At 37.9% G+C, this 20,265-nt stretch overlaps 1 protein-coding gene and 1 long non-coding RNA gene across 13 annotated transcripts in view; one reads left to right on the forward strand and one right to left on the reverse strand.

Annotated features, from left to right (window-relative positions):
- rgs6 (regulator of G protein signaling 6) overlaps nt 1-20,265 on the reverse strand; it is an 89,906-nt gene that overhangs the window by 68,905 nt on the left and 736 nt on the right. For 7 of the 12 annotated variants that reach the window (XM_077510849.1, XM_077510846.1, XM_077510847.1 and 4 more), the window contains one exon: nt 9,375-9,703. In XM_077510849.1, the coding sequence (XP_077366975.1) occupies nt 9,375-9,596 (222 nt within the window). In that variant the 5' untranslated portion in view covers nt 9,597-9,703. Of the gene's footprint in view, nt 1-9,374; nt 9,707-10,736; nt 10,811-16,263; nt 16,429-20,265 lie in introns of those variants that run through there. The other 5 variants (XM_077510851.1, XM_077510852.1, XM_077510845.1 and 2 more) reach the window with 5 other exon arrangements.
- The window catches only part of LOC144010511 (uncharacterized), a 28,369-nt gene that overhangs the window by 5,628 nt on the left and 2,476 nt on the right, over nt 1-20,265 (forward strand). The window contains exon 2 of the long non-coding RNA XR_013281243.1: nt 18,087-18,599. This is a non-coding gene — a long non-coding RNA (uncharacterized LOC144010511). The remainder of the gene's footprint in view (nt 1-18,086; nt 18,600-20,265) is intronic.

The following is a 20,265-nucleotide window of genomic DNA, read 5'->3' on the forward strand; positions in this document are numbered from 1 at the left end:
TTCCACATCCATCACTCCATCAATATGACACTCATTTTTTACAGTACAGTACATTTTCATTCAATTTTATGAATTATTATGAAATAACTAACTAAATGGTGCATACATATTTCTATTTAACATTTTTTTTTACCACTTATGTTAAAAAACAAGAGTATGAAAACTTAGAAAAACATTTTTATTGAACATTTAGATCAGATATAAAATTTTCAATTAATTGTGCGTTAACTATTGAAGTCATGCAACTAAGATTTTTAATTTAAATTTGTAATTAATTTCTTGATCACAAATTTAAAATTAGATTAGCACCTCTCCCTCACAGGTGAAGTATGCTGTAGGTGTGTCTGAGCCCAGTATTTGTGATGCAGATGTGGTGACTCACGCACAGCCAGTAAATAATAATCGCAGCCAAACAACAGTTTGTTGTGCATCCGGGTTATTGTGGCGCCGTAATTCTTTTGTTGTGAACACAGTGGCCTTGTCCAGAGAGCAAACTGTTTAATTCCTAATTAATCCCACGGTTAATCATGCTCCAAAATGGATTAGCATTTTGTTTTGTCAGAAAATAATAACACAGATGTTTTCTGGGCTCAAATGAGATGTAGAAATTTCAAAAGGGGGAGTGCGGCTGCAAAAGGCCAATGAATATTGTATTGTCTAAAAAAGGAAAAGGAACATTGTGGGGGTGTTCATATTTGGTGAGACGCTCGACCTGATCTGTAAGTAACTACACCTGCAGCCATTATCCAGCCCAGAGGCGTACCACCTGGTTCTTTTTATTCGTATTAGCCAGCAGGCAGTGATTGGAAATGAGGTGCTTGTCAATTAAGCGCAATTTCTCTCATCAGCCTCCAGCTTGGAAGGGGGTGCCCTGCACGGAGTTGACAATGATGAGACCATATTTGACAATACACGACGAGCAACAACTGGAGCAAATCAAACGGACATGCCAATTTGCATTCCTTATGATGATATTGTGTTGATGAGGATATATTAGCCAGTTAGCTGGTCTAGTCTTATGCAGTTACTATGTACCTTATGATTAAAAATGTGGCCATTTGCTGTGCCCCTTGTGATATTTGTAGCTGCTTTGCAGTTTCTATGCCCCTTATGGTGATATTGTGTTGATGATGATGAAATTAGCCACTGTTAGTTGGTCTAGTCTTTGCAGTTACTATGTTCCTTATGATGTAATGTGGCCAGTTATTTCCCTTGTGATGATATTCATAGTAGCTATGAAGTTGCTACGTCCCTTATGATGATAATGTACAATACATGCCAATTTTAGAAGGAACATCCCCACCGTAACATCCCCATGTATAATCCACTCTTGGGGGGAAGAAGGGAAAGAAAAAAAAAAAAAAAAAAAATTAAAAAAAATCGGCATTTAGATCATTTTATATTGACAAAATGTGTCTTATTCAAGGATTTTACAGTAATAAAAAATATTACTGGACTCCCCCCCCCCCCCCCCCCCTCATTTTATACCTGCCTGTGTGACACATTTCTCTGGGGGGGGGGGGTTTCTCATTATTTTAAATCACATCAACTGCGTATGTGTGACAGTAATGTCAAAATTAATCAATTAACTGACAAGTAATTGATTATTAAATTAATCGACAAATATTTCAATAATCGAATAATCACTTGGAGCCAATTTTTTTTTATTTAAAATTGTCCAAATTCTCTGATTTTAGCATATCAACAGTAATCGTTCAATGATTTCTGTAGTCCTTCACAAAAAAAAAAAAAAAAAAGAAAAGACTGACTGTCTTCTGTGCTTAATCAAAATAAAAGAATTTCAAACATTTGTTTTTACTTTGGAAAACAATGACCGATATTTCCGGTCACATAGTACAACTTCAACACCCCCCCACACACACACTTTTTTTTTTTTTTTTTTTTAAATCACTAAGAATACAATGTACAAAATAAACACAAACCACTGGTTAATAAACAATAATCAGGGGGAAAATGTTTTGTAATACATATTAATGCTAAATCAAATGAGTGTGATTAGTTTAACACAGTGACAGCCAGCCCAGCAAAAAAATGCATCATTTGACGTCTTTTTCCGTCAATGGCAGTGAATGAGTTAATTAAGCTTAATCAATTGAATAATCGATTCTAAAAATATTCGACAGTGACAACACTTATGTGGTAGTTTTAGCCAAAGAAATGTAAATCCATAAAAAAAAATGTAAAAAAAACCCTCTAAACTGGTTGTTTAGCTAAACTGCTTTTAACAGTCCAATCGGGAGAACACACAATCTCTTCGTAATCCAAAAATTGTGAACATGGAGAAGGAACATCTTCAGCAGACAGCGACAATATCATGAATAGATTTGCTAATATATGCGCGCACACACATACAAAAGGCTAAGACCTTTCAAAGCACCTTCGTCAAAGGTCAAAATTAATGCACAATTAGCAGTTTCGAGAATGTCGTGTTAGCCTCAAAGCGGCGCAGGAGGGCCAGTAAAATGTTACTTGTTATAAAACCAGTAGCAGCGTGTATATACAATGTGGCCTAAAATCATCTTATTTAGTACAATCAGTGTCATTTGATTTTGAGCTACAATGTTACAACACTCGAAAGTTCATATTTATACCAATGATACTTACAAAATGTATACAAATACATTTGTGTTCTGAGTAAAAGAACATTTACAAAGTTTTTTGGGGGATACATGTGGCAATATCTTAACCTTTAGGGCTGCCACAAACCATTATTTTCTAAGTCGACTCATCACCCGTAGTAGTTGCGATTATTCAGCTAATCGGAGGGTTAACGCTTTAATAACAATTAAGATGATAATTCATTCCATTTTTTTATTAACAGTAGATCGGACGTGTTCATAAACATTGGAGCAACCTTAATTGAAGGCATATAAATAGAACCAAAACTATACACTTTTACATTATTAGGAAATTGCACTCCGCCAAAAAGAACTAAAATAAACAGTGTGCAGTTTTTCTGTGTTTTAATTGATCTTTATCCAAAACGTTTAGTTTTGCTTCATGTATGCAACAAATCAAAAAATAAAATAAAATCCTTAAAAGATTAGAAGGAACATTATTTATTTATTTAGAGTCTTCAGTGAACCTCAAATATCATCACCCTCCTAACTCATTTGCTCCCAAAAACGAATAAATATGTTCAAGTTTAAATCTTTTAAGTGTCCCAAAGACGTATTTATACGTGTTTTTTTTTTGGTTTTGCTTTGTTATATTTTTTTATGCTAGAGCATACAGAAGGTTTTGATGCCGCCTCTCCACTGCAGAGAATGGTTGAAGCGATGGTAGTTATTACAAAAACGGCCAGCAGGTGGCAACAGAGTATAGGAGATCAACCAGGGCCATGATGAAAGTAGTTGATTTCCCCACAGTTCTAAGCAGATTTGTGAATAATGAAAAAACTTAGCTATATTCTTATGCTAATTGCTCCAAAATGGAAACACATAGAAATAGACTCCACCCCCACCCCTCACCCCCAATATCAATAGAACACAATATTCTGTGGGCCTTGCAAAATCAGTCAAATGCAGTAAATCAGCCGGGAGCGAAAAGAGTTGCTTCAGTGAAAATGGCTTTGAGTGATTTTCTCCCGAAAATATATAAAAACGTTCTATTTTAAATATTGCCATGGTCCCAAAAACATATTTATGTGGCTTTTATGTTTTTCTTATGCTAGAGCATACAGAAGGCTTTGATGCAACCTCTGACCTGAAAAGGTTGCTTAAAGCAATGTTAGTTATTACAAAAAAGTCCAGCAGGTGGCAGCAGAGTATAAGAGATCAGTCAGGCCATGTTGCAACAAGCTCTTTTTGACATTGTTTTCACCAGGAACATGAATATTGATGAAACTTAGCTATATTCAAATGCTAACTGCTACAAAACTGAAACGGATACAAATGTACTTTTTTTTTTCCTGATGAAAGAAGAGACCGTTTCTTTTGGTTCCATGTTTTTATAGCAATAGAACACAATATTCTGTGGGCCTTTCAAAATCAGTCAAAATCCAGCCAGGAGAAAATGTTGCTTAAGTGAAAATGGCTGGGAGTGAATGAGTTAAAATAATTGCCCACATTTTTTGTTTTGTTTTAAATATATATTTTTTGCCTCATCTCCTGATGATGCAAATGGTTTGTGTTTCCTGAAAAATCTAAAAAAAGGAGTAGACCTGAATATAGCTGGAGATAACCAACGTGCGAATAGGGAGATAGTGGCTGAACGATAAGAATAAGAAATGGCACAGAATAACGCGTGGGAAATGCTTATCAGCAGTCAAAGAAAGCATTCAATGAATTATTTATGAACTACATAGAAATCATCCATTTTTGGGGTGGTCGTGGTCAGTCAAAACTGTGAAAAGATGGATTTACTTACTATAAACCATTTGTTGGTGTAAAAAAAAATAAATCAATTTTCCTGCTGGCTGCTTTGTGTCAACATGCGTGAAAAGTTGTTCCCGCAATTGCTGGCTCCCTTCAATACAACAGCACACTGGAACATGTGAATTATTCAACAATGCACTCAGTGAGTCTTTCTTCTGATGGAAAAGTTTGCAGCGGATTAGCTTTGCTTAAGGCCATTCCCCCCCCTATATTTTCCAAAAGCTACATATGACGAAAATATGATTCCAATGACGTATGCGCTGGCCTCTGCCCATCGCTTTCTAATCTCCTTCGCACGGCGACGCTTTATGTTGCTGCGCTCTCAATAAATAAATAACTGCGTGCAATCGCAGCCTGCTGCGAGATGTACGGTCATTACATTAGCAGAGTTATTTTCTGGCTGGTGCGAACGCGGCGTGCGTCATGGTTCGGCGAGCGTGAAGATGGCGGCTGCCGACTGTCATGTCGTCGCGTTCGCTTGTGTGCCACGCACACACAGTGTGTGTTACGTGAGGAGGTGGCGAGATAGCCTTTGGAATGGAGTCATCTCATCTTGTTGCTCCCTCCCTCGTGCGCATCTTCGCAGGGGGGAATTGAGGCCAAGGTTATTTAGTTAACTAAAACTAACGAAACAAACGTAAACTAAATTACAAATAATTTGGTTGGCGAAATAACATAAAAACGAAAATCCTTTTTAAAAAATGAAAACTAACAAACTACATTTTATGTTTCCAAAACTAACTAAAACTAACTAATGATAGCAAAAATGACCTTTGTTTTCGTCTTTGGGGATAATTTTAAATGTGATTTTAAGTAGATTTATTTTGATATTAACTGGAATAAGGACGATTGAAAATGTGTCACACAGAAGTGCCGTCATCTAGCGAGCAGCCAATAGAAATCAGCTTCGGATGACGTCGCTCCCATGGTGGTTTTTGAATATTGCGCACAAGTAATACACATTTTTTTTTAAAAAACAACAAAAAACTAATACTGAAATTAACTAAAACTAAGCATTTATTAAATAACTAAAACTAATACAAACAAACAAAAAACACCCTGAATTAAAACTAACAATAATAATAAAAAAAAAAAAAAAAAAAAACGAAATAAAAACTAACTAAAATGAAAAATTCCAAAACTTATTATAACCCTGATTGAGGCCCATATGAGTGGCAGCCAATTGGGTTGCGCCATTTACAATGATGCAAGTGGTCACTCGTAGGGCTGGTTTATCATTTCCAATTTCCCGAATCAATTCGATTTCCATTCACAAGAGTTCAGTTCAATTCAACTCCGAGTTTTCCCAAAATAGATTTGATTCACTTCACTTTGATACTGATTAATTATGGAATATCAATTGTTCTTAAATGTCAAGGACATGATAAAAAAAAATTTAAAAAAATCTCCACAAACATTAAATTCCTAATTTAACTAATTCACTCGCAGCCATTTTCACTGAAGCAACCCCCTTCACACTCGGCTGTTTTACTGATTTTGCAAGGCCCACAGAATATTGTGTTCTATTGCTATAAAAACATGGAACCTACCAAAAGAAAGATTAGAGTCGCTTCTTTCATAATGAAAAAATAAAGTATGTTTCTATTCGTTTCCGGTTTGCAGCAAATAACATTGGAATATAGTTAAGTTTCATCATTATTCACAAATCTGTTTAAAACAGTGGGGAAAACAGCTTGTTGCAACATGGCCCTGGTTGATCTCTTATACTCTGGTGCCACCTGCTGTAGTAACTACCATTGATTAAACCGTTCGCTTCAGTTATGAGGCTGCATCAAAGTCTTCTGTATGGTCTTAAATAATAAAAAAAAAATGTATAAATACATCTTTGGGACACTGGTAATCTTTAAAATGAAACGTATTTATGCGTTTTTGGGAGCAAATGTGTTAATAGAGGCTATAACTGGTCAAATGATATAGTTTAATCCTTGCTGATGTTAATGTTTGTGTAACACTTACGTTGTTGCGTTATTATTATTGTATAATTCAACAATTATAAATATAATCTGCAATTGGCTGGCAACCAGTCCAGGGTGTACCCTGCCTATTACCCATAGCCAACTTGGATAGGCTCCAGCACCCCCCGCGACCCTTGTGAGGAGCAGCGGTTCAGAAAATGGATGGATGGATGGATGGATGGATGGATGGATGGATGGATGGATGGATGAATATAGTTTAAAAAGATTCTTGAATGGTCTTAAAGTGCAATAAGTCAGGTCTTTCATAAACATTTTCAGAAAGTGATGTCACTATTTAGTTGTAAATCGTAAGTATTGTTTTATACAAATGGGGTAGCATCAAACATCGAATCACCTAAGTCAAGAATTGTCAATTATTAAAAAAAACAAAAAACAACAACAACAAAAGACTTGACTGATATCAAACACTTTGGAGTTTTGTTGTTTGTTTTTTTTGTTATACGGGAGGAAAATGAAAATACTGACATATTGGATTTTGCACCCAAAAACGCAAGATTCTCATTGTTCCTTTACGCAGTCCTAATCATTCTGGGTGACTTATCAGGAAGGAGAAAAAACAAAAAAAAAAGCAGACCAAGCGAGTGGAGCCCAGAGCCGCTGGAGCCTGATATTTCCCTCAGGAGGCCGATAAGAGCAGCGGCGCGGACATCCATCAGATAGCCAGACAGCGATCGCGAGGTCGGCTTGCTCCATAATCCGACGTTATTGCAACAATATGTCAATCGTGCACGGATAGCAGCAGCTTCCAACCCACATGAAGAGAAATTTGAGACACGAGAGCGAGCCAAGACAATTTGTCATTATCGTTTATCACCTACAGTGAATGCCCCCACCGCTGTATCGTGGTACGTCGCTCGCACCCCCGCAGATTTTTTTTTTTTTTTTTGAGACTCTTCATCATGGGTTTTTATAGTTTACACGCACGATCAGGTTACGTGCGCTCTGAGGAGGGATGTAACGATATCCAAACATCACGATACGATATCACGATATTGTGGGGTGGTTGGCGACACAAAAGAAAGTCACAATGTTGTGCTTTTGTACATGACAGCAATGCATATCAACAACCTACATTCTGATAGCACTTAATATTGAGACACTTATTTGCTAATGCATGCACACATTGAGCTCCTCCACATATTGAGCACATTTAATTCCCCTTCATCTGACGATTAAAGTGGATTTTAAACATAGAAGGGCCAAAACATGCCACATGAAAATTAAACTGTACTAAACAAATAAAAAAGTAGCCACGTAACATGATGGCGATATATTGTGGCAGCTTTAATATCGCCAGATCAGGATACAGTGTTCCCTCGTTTTCCTCTGGGGTTAGGTTTAAAATTAAAATAGGTTAAAAATTACCCGCAATAAATAAATGAAATCGGTGAAGTAGTTTTATGTTTTTAGTAGCTTTTACATTTATTCTAAATGTTTTAAGGCTCTTTTCTAATTGAGGCATTTACATTTTCTTACATTTATCTCCTACTTAAGCAATCAGAATGTTCAAACCTTCATAAATTTCATAAAATGGGTACATTACTGTAAAAAAAAAAATGAATCCAAAATTGCATTAAAAAAATCTGCGAAACAGCATGACTGCAAAAAGTGAACCGCGTTATAGCGAGGGAGCACTGTATTTCCGTTATCGTTACATCCCTAGCTCTGAGTAGAGCTGTCAAAATTAAATCAACAAGTAATTCATTATCAAATTAATCAACAACTATTTTAAAAGTCCCCTCACATGAAATGTTCACTTTTGGTTTGTTTGTTTTTTGACATAAGTATGCCTTACGATAGCCTGACTAAGTCCCCAAAGCTGTGAAATAAACGACCCATGTTTCCCTTTCCTATGGGCGTTTGTATCACATTAGCTCAAACAGCACTCTCAAATGGGTTGTTTCAGCAGGTCGGTTTTACACGTCACTAGCTCAGCGCGAACTCCACCCTCACAATTTTCAACCCCTCCCCCCCGCCGGAGCAAACAAACAGCAGCAGCAGGAGGACAGCATGGTCCACGATTTCGCGGCCCCGTATCTCCGGCCCGGAGGGTCGTGGAGGGCCAGCAGCAACGCCGCTGGAAAGCCAAGGTCGAGTCGGTTCCAGGGATGTGCTCATTTTCCACGTAGGACTTATGGTTCAACCGGTATGGGGGTAGCTGCACCCGGAAAATGTGCATCGTGAGGAGGGTTAGCAGCTCTAAAAGTTTGTGGCAAACATTTAACTAACGATTGCTTCAGGAAGTTGGGACAATACAAAGGTGGATTAGAAGAACATCTTTCACTTCTCCCGGGATCGATACCAACTATTGAAACTAATGAGCCAATATTACTTCAGGTGCAGACGTGAACACTGTTGGTAAACAGGAGCACACGGAAAAGATGAGACTTGGCCACACCCAACTCATTTTGTAGTCAAAATCACACGGAAATCTGGCAAACCTTGGCCACGCCCACCAAAATCCGCTCGTTTGATGCTCGGCTAACAGTAGACCTTCCCAATGGAGACTGCAACTCTACAACAAGGTACAATTTCGTGAACATTTCTTTTGATACAGTATTAGGGCGTCCAGAGGATGATTGGTCTAATTGCTGCGAAGCTCATAACAGGGGATCTTTAATAATCTAGTTGGAGCCATTTTTTTTAATTAAAAATTGTCCAAATTATGATTTCAGCATATCGGTCACAACTGTTGTCTGATTTCTGCAGTCCTTCATGAAAGAAGACCGATTATCTTCTGTGTTTAATCAAAATATATCAAAATAATATATTACTTTGGAAAACAATGACGCGACCGGTAACATAGTGCAACATCAATCCCCACCAAATAAACACCAATCACTGGTTAATAAACAGTAATCAGGTGGGAAATGCTTTTGTAATAAATGAGTGAAATGAATCTGATTAATAGATTCTAAAACTATTCAAAAGTGACAGCACTAGCTGTGAGCATGCTAGCATTACACAATGAAAATCTTACTTTTCTGTAGACAATCATGTTGGGGGAGTCGTCGTCAGGGTCCACGACGCTCAACGACCTCATGGACAGCAGAGGTCTGCAGGGGGGCGCCTGGACGTCTTCTTTCAGGTCGTCGACCTCATCGTCGGCCTCCGTGGACCCCGAAGAGCTCAGCTGCTCCTCCTTCCGCCGCTCTTCTTCCTCCGCCTCCTGTTGCGGTGGTTGCGTTGGCGCGGCAGCCATCTCCTCCACCTCCCGTCGCTCCTCCTCTTCGCCCGCGTCAAGTTATCCCGTCTTCTTTTAAGGGCGGAACACGTTCGTCCTTGTCCTTAATGTCCCGCCATCAGCTGCTGCTAGAGCAAGAGCAAAAGGGTGAATCAGACGCTGCTGTTTATTTATTTTGGGTTGTAGCAGAGAAGCATAACATTTGATCAACAGGCAATTTTCAGTCAATGAAATGGAGATATAAGGGTGTCAAAATTAGTGCGTTCATTTTGAGTTAGTTTAAAGTTCCTTTAAAATTCCAGACACATCCACGTCAAAATTTAGCAGTAATAAACTTAATAATAATACATATATTTGTGGAGATGGGTGTCAAGTTATATTCGCCCATTTAAAAACGTGCAGAAGTTACTTCATGTTAAAGATTATAGCTCTTAATAGGAAAAGAAAAATGTACTGAGCTGTCACCAGCGTCTTCTGAATGCAATTATGCCATCTAGTGGCAGAAAAATGACCTCAACACAAATCAATATCACATTCATTTTATACAGTACATCTTTTTAACTCAATTTTATGAATTATTATGTTACTGTATCGATGACAAAAAGATGCAGACGCATTTCTATTAAAGTTTTTTCCACTTATGTTAACAAAAGGATGAAAGCTTACTGAAAAATATTTCATACATTTAGAGCAGATCACAAGTTAATTACTGAAGTCATGCAATTAATTACTATTAAAAAATTTTAATCACCTGACACCCCTAGACGATATGACATCAATGTTTTTGAATGTAATATTTTAGAGTTTGAAACATTTTCACTACCATATTAAAAGGGCTACTTGACTCATTGAGCCATTTTCAGCAGTACAAAAAGTTAATATTTTGTCCAGAATGAATTTCATAAATTCAATATGGTGCCCTGCGATTGGCTAGCAACCAGTCCCGGGTGTCCCCCGCCTACTGCCCAAAGCCAGCTGAGATAGGCTCCAGCATCCCCCGCGACCCTTGTGAGGAATAAGCAGTCAAGAAAATGGATGGATGAATGGATGGAAATTCAATATGTTTATGGTACTATTAATAACTTTTTCCACTTGCTGTTGACGGATGATGACATCACCTGTGCTGAGGAACTAGGTCATGACCAAATCGTGCCTCACCTGTTTTCTGGGTTTGGTCAGCAAAATGAGCCATTGTTGGTTGTTACCTTCTTCCTCGGCGCAGGTGATGTCATCTTCAGTCGACAGCAAGTGGAAAAAATTAGTATTTAAAAGGTATTAATTTTACATGAAAAATGAAGTTATCACATTCATTGTGGAAGAACTGAACTTTTGCTGCTGAAAATGGGTCAATAGTCTTCAATCAATAACATTGATTCGGGGAGGTGCATCATCTACTCATAACATGAGAAGAAATCATGAGAAGCTTTGGGGTGGAAAAGGGAGTACATTGTTGACGTCTGTGCGAATTATTTCCACCCCCACAAAAACAATCAATTAGTTGCTAAAATGTTACTGCGAGATGGGAGGCTGCCATGCGCTATATCAATATTATAGCAAGTATACGCCGTACTGCTGTTTTACTTTGGTTGAAAAATTCATGAATGTTGCGCCGGTGCCAACACAAAGCGCTCCACTTTCGTCAAACAATGTTGCGTGCGTGCCTGGCGAGTATGTTCATCACATTTTGGGGACATATTTGCTTCTGCCAGAATTAGTTCCCAGGCCAGAATTGACGGATTTGGAGACACTTTTAAACTGTGATACCTAAAAGGTAAGCACCCAACATTATAACATATATCAAAGTTCCAAGGTTGAGTGCTACAAATCCATAGGTCCCCACAATGCATGGAAACCAGACATGTCAAAATGTACATGTCACTCCCGGTTATTTTTGCACGCATTTTAGTTCCATGTCATCTTGTTCTTTAGGTCAATCCTCCAATCAGACATGTCTGAGCATCTGTGACCTTGCAAAAGTGATATATACTTTCAAAAATATTCAGGCCAAGATGCCCCAATCTGACGTCGTGAGTCGGACGGCGTTGGGCCGACTGTCGTAAAGTTAGATCGAGTTGGAACACGTCGTGGGCGTTTCCAGCAAATTCCACACGTTGAATCGGCGCCGGGGCATTTGATCACTGTGATTGGCTGTTAGCTAGCCAATCAGCACACAAAGAGGAAGTGACAAACACGGATAAACGGTACTGATGAAAAGCCGGGACCTTTTTTTTTTTCCGCTCATTTTGCGCATCATCACCCTGCATTTGAACGTTCAATGTCTGTCTGGACAGAAGATCAAGAAGATGACATCGTCTCTTTGGTTCAAGAGACCTCCGTTGTATGATATTACTGTTAAAGCAGGGGTGTCAAACTCATATTAGCTCAGGGGACGCATGGAGGAAAATATATTACCAAGTGGGCCGCATCGGTAAAATAACAGTTTATAACTTAAAAACAATTACCGTCATTTATACGCAGATTTGTGGACCAGCCCTAAATTATCAAGCTCATCTAATAATGTTCCGGAACGCGGCAACACTTTGCTGGTATACGTTCCAGACGTGTTAAATCCACCCGTTTTGCATATATATTGTTCCCAGAATGCATTGCGTGGTGCAGTTAAGGATGCTATAAGGACGCTAATTCTTGTCATATCTATTTGTGTTCACAGTAATTGAATTTGTGTCGTATTTAACACGTTTATGTCGGTCTATGATTTAAAAAATAATAATAATAATAATTAAACAAACGGTAACTTTAAGTTGTGTGTAAAATAATGACATCCAGGACGATTCCCCCGTACAAGTTTCATTGCTCATCTGAGGACTGCTTGTGAAATTACAAATTTTATATATTTTGATTGTGGCCGGCTGCTAAATTAGTCTAACATCACATTTTTTATTTTTTTTTACTTTACAAAATCATCTTGCGGGCCGGATTAAACCCCTTTGCGGGCCTGATCCGGCCTGCGGGTCGTATGTTTGACACTCCTGCGTTAAAGGGTATACCGACAAAGGTATGAAAGCCAAATTATGGCATGACATGGGGACGCAACTGAATAATGTGGCATGTAAGATTTACTTTTATATGTGCAAAAAGCCGGAGGATTTAATTCATGTGGGAGGACATCATGAGAGAAAAAGTAAACGTATGCATCGTTTATGTTTTTATATCCCGCCCCCGTAAAGAGGTTTCCGGTTGCCTTTAGGAATAATGACTACCGCCGCCGATGGTATGGGAAATTACTGAAGGTCCGTAATAGTCGGGGTCGGTGCAATGTGTGTTTACGTCATTTTTCTAAGCGACATGCTGACACCACCGTTTGTCCACTAATACCAATTTTTAACATGTAAGCCGATTTTTAAAACCTGAGAGTTTTGAGCACAGCTCCAGCAACTTGAAAAGAGAGTCAATACAAGTGGGTCGACGTGTTCAAAAGGTGTCTCCTTTTGACTTTGGCCCAATATGAGGGACATTTTTTTTTTCCACCACTGACATTTTAAAGACTTGATGTGGAGACGAGTGGCTCATTTCATCATTTTTCATTTGCATTCGAGCAGGTTACAAAACCTCCGAGTGAACTCTGAGATGAAAGTTTCTGAGAACAACCTTCATATTTCTCACCGGCCGCTCTGATGACAGCCAGCCCGTGCAAGCCTGGTACTTGCAATTTTGTATTTAATTTTTTTTATTAAAGTGGACCTTTCCATATTGCATCATTACATCCAAGCAGATCAAGAAGGATGAGATATTCTCAACACGTGTGCTTGGTAGAACATTTATTAGGGAAGAAAAAAAAACGCAAGGGGAAAAAAAACTAATTTTTTCCCAAAACTAATCACAACAGCAAATTAAAAAAACAACGGGGGATTGAGGGGTGCTGTTTTTATGTTTTGTTCTTGTGTACCCCCTGAAAAGCTGTTATTTATTTATTGCATAATCCAGTTGCACAAGTGCCACTATTCACTGCTCTATGACTGAATATCCACTGTAAAAAAAATAAAAAATAAAATAAAAATATGCAATCTTAAAACAGCAAAGTTAGAGTTGGTCCAACTTTTGGATCGTAGTCCACTAGTGTATTAAAATTCTCTTTATATGGCAAGAAAAACTGGCATCTCTCCACTAACGCACCAGAGTTTTATGACTTTTCAGTCAACATGATGAATTCGTTAACGCTCAATTGTCTCTTTATGTTTAATGAACGAAACGAAACTGCAGCCGACGAAGCCCCGTGGACCACACGCAAACTTCTTATTGCCTCCTCAAAATTGAGGTCACCACCAACCTAGCAAGCAGCTGTCTCTCTCACAAAAACTCATCAGTATATCACTGCACGCTCAGACTACTCCGCAACCTCCAGGGTCGAACAATCTCTTCCAGGATGCCCATTATACTCTCAGCTATTTTTTTTTTTTCTCTGTAGAAATAATTAGATTGACTTTAATAGGTTCTGCGTTGGAACCGTATTTGTTACGCCATTATTTTTACATGATTATTTGATTATTCTCATTTTATGATGAAGAACTAGAGTAGTTTTGAATACAATTTTGTCATAGATGATATATGGCATGACTTTCTTGTGACTGGCTCTAAGTCAGCCCTTAGATCGGAAGCTTCAAAATTGCATTGCTGATTAGACAATAGGTCACGATAGTTTTTGTTTGTGATGTTACAAACATGCAAGCAGAAAACGTTCTGCTCTTCTATGACCTGCACTATCGAGGACCAAAACTGTCAAATTGAAAATAAATAAATAAATAAAAACAATATAATTTAGAAATTAAATGCAAAAATAAATAGAAATAAAAACATAAGTACAAATAAATACAAATATTGTAAAATTGTGGAAATAAACACAAAATAAATGTATAAATAGAATTAAATGATAAATAAAGAGGACAAAGAGGACTGCAACAGTTGAAAATGAATAAATAAATAAATAGAATAGATTTTAAAAATTAAATGAAAAAAATACAAATAAATAGAATATATAAGTAAAAATAAAAATAAAAAGATTCAAAAAATAAAAAAGAAACGTGGAAATAAAGACAAAATAAATATTAATAAATTAAATGTAAATCAATAAATAAAGGACCAAAACTGCAAAATTAAAAATAAAATTAATTAATAAATATAATTTGAAAATTAAATGCATATATATATATATATATATATATATATATATAATAAATACAAAAATAGAAACAAGATTCAGAAAATAAAAAATAAATGTGTAAATAAAGACAAAATAAATATATAAATACAATTAAATGTCAATCAATAAGGAGGACCAAAACTCCAACAATTAATTTTATTTCCATTTATATTTTATTTATATTTTGTCGTTTCATTTTTGAATTACATTTGTTAGATTTGTATTTATTTATTTAGGCAGTTTTGGTCCTCCATGCCATACTGCGCCATGCTGGCACCACTTTGCCTTTCAGACAGGCTACTTTAAGGATGTGAAATCAGCCATCGCATTCCATCTCAGGTTTGATAAATCACATTGTGCGTGCTAAACTTGGTGCAAAATGAAGCGTGTGGCAATTTGGTCGCCTTTGGCAGACGCCATCCCGGGAGCGCCCGGCGACTAGATCAGCTTCCACATCTGCTGCGTGATAAATCAAGTTTGCGTGCGTTTGTGCATGTGCAAACCTTTTCATAAATCATGCCCTACAGTATGTCTCTTGTGTCTGGCTCTCTCCTCAGCATCACTCGGTGGTCTCTCCAGTCTCTGAGGACCACTTCATAAATTTGCAGCGCCGTTAGCTCCGACCGAAATTAGACTCATACAGGGCTATTAAAATTTTGGAATTTTCATTTTAGTTAGTTTTTATTTCATTTGGAGTTTCCTTTTTTTTATGTAGTTAGTTAATTAGTTTTCTGGGTGATTCGGTTAGTTTTTATTAGTTTTAGTTATTTAATAAATGCTTAGTTTTAATTAGTATTATTATTAGTTTTAGTAAAAAAATATATGTATTAATTGTGCGCAATATTTAAGAAACACCATGGGTGTGACATCATCTGAAGGTGCTTTTCTATTGGCTGCTGCTAGATGATGTCACTTTTTTTAATTTTAGTTTTTTCGTTAGTTTTATAACCTTGCTCTCATCACACGCACACGCACCCACACAAAGACAATAGTAATTCATGCTTGTGTGTCGAGTCATTTTGTGCATATTGCATAGCGTTCGTATTTTCAATTGTGGAAAGGGGTGGAATCATTTTTTGTGAGATACTGTGTATTTGAACACACATTCATTTTCTAGGTTAAAAAAAACAAAAAAAAACATGCAGGTGTCAAGCCACAATCTCACACATGCACACACCAAAAAGCGAGCGATCGCTCAAATGGAGTCTGCATTAAAGCACTTCATGATGCTGTATGATTTCATCTCGTTTTTTACGGCAGGTGGTCTAATTGTACCATGTAAGTTGTTAACACACACATAAGTGCATAACTTCATTAATTTGGGTCAAACACACACATGCAGGTGTCAACTTCCTTCATACACACACCTCATTGTAGAACACTTGACCAATCATCTTTTAAAGCTTAAATCCCAGGTGACAAAACATCTGCGAGCAGCACTCTGCGTGTGTACACGCACACACGCGACTATTATTAGCATGATGAATGAAAGTGGAAAAGCGTCCCCGTCAGTCATCACCTTCTTACCTCAATGGTCTCTTATTCTGCGGCTCCTGAAATAAACGTGTTCACGGACCCTCCGAGACACACACGCGTGCGCTGACAGAGAGTAAGGCAGGGCACGAGTGGCAGAATGTGAGAGCAATGGAGAGAGAGAGAGAGAGAGAGAGAGAGAGAGAGAGAGAGAGAGAGAGAGAGAGAGAGAGAGAGAGAGAGAGAGAGAGAGAGAGAGAGAGAGAGAGAGAGAGAGAGAGACAGAGAGAGAGACAGAGAGAGAGACAGAGAGAGAGACAGAGAGAGAGAGAGAGAGAGAGAGAGAGAGACGAGAGAGAGAGCGAGAGCGAGAGCGAGAGAGAGAGAGAGAGAGCGAGAGCGAGAGAGAGAGAGAGAGAGAGAGAGAGAGAGAAATCGTGACAGAAACAGAGAGGGGGAGAGAGAGAGAAATAGAGAAAGAAAGAGAAAAAGAGAAAAATACAGAAAAAGACAGAGAGAGAAATACAGAAATAGAGAGAGGGAGGGAGAGAGAAATAGAGAGAAAAATAGAGATACAGAGAGAGATTATATATATATATATATATATATATATATATATATATATATATATAGTGCTGTCAAACGATTAAAATTTCTTATCTGATTAATCACACTTTTTAATTTGGATTAATCCCGATTAATCAGCTAAATTACTTGCGTATTGGCGTAATATAAAATAAATACAAAATACCGTAATAATTTGACATTAACGCATTTTATTATCTGAATGTCATTTGCAAACGTTGATTAAATGCATGTACGCAATTGCATGCATGCGTGTATTGCTCAAAACGTAACAGCATCATATCAATTGGGTGCAATTCAGCAATTAATAATTAATTAAACACAAATTACTTTTGTTTTATTTAAAGTCCCGTCGGGGTGTTTTTTCAAGCGAAATTTACCATCGAGCACACCAACTGGAGTCACCCCGCTCATTTTGGAACAACAGGCGTAGGAAATAATATCAATATCAATATCACCATTCACCACTAGACGGCAGACATGTCTTAGTTACACTTACACCGGGTCCTTTACTGCCCTATAGACCCTTCCAGTGTGACATCACGTTTAAGTGCGCCCCTTGCGGTGGAGGACAGGGCGTCAATTTGTTTGTTAGCAGCTAGCAAGCTAAGATAGCTTGAAAACTTCGATATACAGCAAGACAAGTATATCCGGACACAAACGATTTCATGAATGACAATTTACGTACTGCTTCAAGCAAAAACAACAATACCTTAAGCTTCCGCTTCCACTTTGCCTTCCAACAAACTCCCTTTAATGAAAACGCTCGCCGAAAATCAAGCTCTCTATATTCATTTGTTATGGGATGTTTGCCCTCCGGGAGGCGCAGCGGAGACTACGCAGTGACGTCAGCTGGAAGGGTCTATGGCTCTATGCTGTACTACAGTACAACACGAGTACACAGTAAATTCTGTGGTGTAAAATTGACTCTGTTTAGTGAGGGAGCAAATTGGGGCTCAGTGTCTTGCTCAAAGACACTTCGACATGGTCACCATGGGGTGAGGATCGAACCCACAACCTCAAGCCACGCTGCCCGGAAGAGAGCAGGTTAAGATTTACACTATGAAGAGAGTAAAATAAAAAAATTGAAAAGCCACGAGAGTTGGGGAAGGAACTCACAACCTGCATTGAAGTTTGGTCTATTTCATTGACAAAAAAGTATTTTATCTGGCCCAAGTGTCTGTTTGAAAAATCTAATGATTAAAGCAGAATCGACACTTTCATGCTTCTACTACTGTATTTTATTTATGTATTTATTTGTATTTTTTTCACCTCCATCCCCTCCCTCCCAGTACACGAGGTTCTAACTGATGGAGAGCAGAGCGCCGAGGGCCTGCGCGCTCAGCCGGTGGCGGCTTTTTTGGCTGAGCGACCCGACGACATCAAAGCGTGTGATGCAACGACGGCGACTAAAGAGGAAAAGCGGGCCCTGGTGGTTACCGCTAGATGGGTTCCGATACGCAGTAGCGTGCTGCCCTAATTCGCCACATCACTGTGGAAAAGAAAAAACTTTGCAAAAATCACAATTAACCACGTATTGTTTTTCTTTCCTTCGTTTTCATAGCATGCAAATGGAGGAAAAAATAGACAGAAGTAAGCCGGCAAATCAATACACACTTAGCGGTTAACTGTGGTTTGATACTAATGGACTACTCTAGCCTAACACGCACACGCTAACGCACAACATTGTCTACTCGTGGATGGAAACGAGAGCCTCAACTCTGGACCGACTGCATTATGGAGCAAGAGTAAACAGGAAGCAAAGTTCCCAGAGGATTTGGCCGCACGTTGGCAAAGTGGTTTAGGTGAGTACTTGTCGCCCCCGCATTTGATCCTAGTTGACACACCAACAACTTGTAGTATCTATATCGCAAGTATCGCCATATTCGCAGTTAATAAGCAGCCACTATAACGGCTCCATTGTTCATTACTTATTGCGCAATTACTTGGCGGGCCACTAGGGGGAGCACCTTAGAAGCTTAGAAGAAGCTTACATTTACATGTGTTTATCTGTCCAAGCAGCTGACTCAGTTTTGCATACGTTTCTACGAAAAATGTCTATTATATCTTCAATTTTAACATTTTAAAAGATATTTTATGTTTCGACTTTTTGAACCACACAATTTCTAAGGAATACTAGACTAAGTGCAATTTCTGGAGAAATTGCATGGGTATGCCGAAAGCTGAATGCTAAGATTTGAATGCATGTGGAATGCTTATAAAGCCAATTGAGAGATAAATTATGAAATTATAACCTCCTGGTTACTGGACAATGCGCTTTACCAACTGTGCCACCGAGCAGTATCAGACACCTGGTAATGATGATGTGTTATATGTATGGAAGTGGGCGTGGAATGTGATACTTTAGAAAAGTTCAATGTCTGTCCCATTGAAAATGAATGGGGAAAGGTTGATATTAAATGTTAATTTGTGCAAATACTGTTAGTAATGTGAAATTAGAACACATATACCCCCGGGAGGCATGATTTTTTTTAAGCTAGTTGAAATTTGAACAATGTCAATTGGAAGTACAGTATTAAGTGGGAGTTGTTATGCGGCAAAAAAAGTGTGGAGAATAAAAATTTATTGTGGGAATGCTATTAATATTGATTTAATATCTAAGTCATTTTATTTACTTTTGAAATGTTACACAAAAAAAAGTCACCGTTTATAAACAATTGACAAATGTGACTGACTGACATGTTGCATGACAATAATGTTTTAAAGAAAAATATGGCTGCAGCCATGTTAGCAGGATAGATTGCCGCCAAAGCTATGAATGAAGCATGGTTAGCTTAGCGTCACCATAGTACGCATCTCAAATGGTGATTGTCATTGTTTTTACTGGAGCAAGTAGCGTCCACAACATACTTCTCGACTGTGCTATTTTAGGTAGCTCAAATTTTTTCTGTAGGGATGGCATCAGTGCCAATATCAGCCTAATTTTAAAGTATCAGTACTCATGACAGTGGCCAATAACAGTGTCGGCCGCCCTCTAGTGGTCATTTTGCAATCAGGAACTAGAAATTTGAAATTAGCGGTATACAAAATTCCCTTTGATTTCATGCAATTTTACGGAAAAATACTATATTGGGATTTTTATAGGTCTTTCTTTAAAATTATCTAATTTTTGCGGGAGAATTTTATGTACTAGTGCTATCGGTATCTAGTTTTGGTATCGGTGACTACGCAAGAGTTGCGTATCGGTCCCAAAAAAAAAGTGGTATTGAACATCCCTAGTTTTTTTTTTGCTTTATTGCTTATCTAATTGTAATGTAAAAATGACCATTAACATCTTAGCTCATAAAAGCAACAGGATGCATGCCATTGTCCTCCTTCGCACTAACAAGGTTTCTTTTCTTGTTTTTTAGATTTTTAATATTACTTTACAACAATGTTGTCCTGTACTGTGGTTTGTTTTTTGTTTTTTTTACCATGTAAAAAGAACAAAACAATAATTTAGGTGTTTTT

This window comes from Festucalex cinctus, chromosome 21 (genome assembly GCF_051991245.1).
Source record: "Festucalex cinctus isolate MCC-2025b chromosome 21, RoL_Fcin_1.0, whole genome shotgun sequence".
In the NCBI taxonomy this organism is placed as follows: Eukaryota; Metazoa; Chordata; class Actinopteri; order Syngnathiformes; family Syngnathidae; genus Festucalex; species Festucalex cinctus.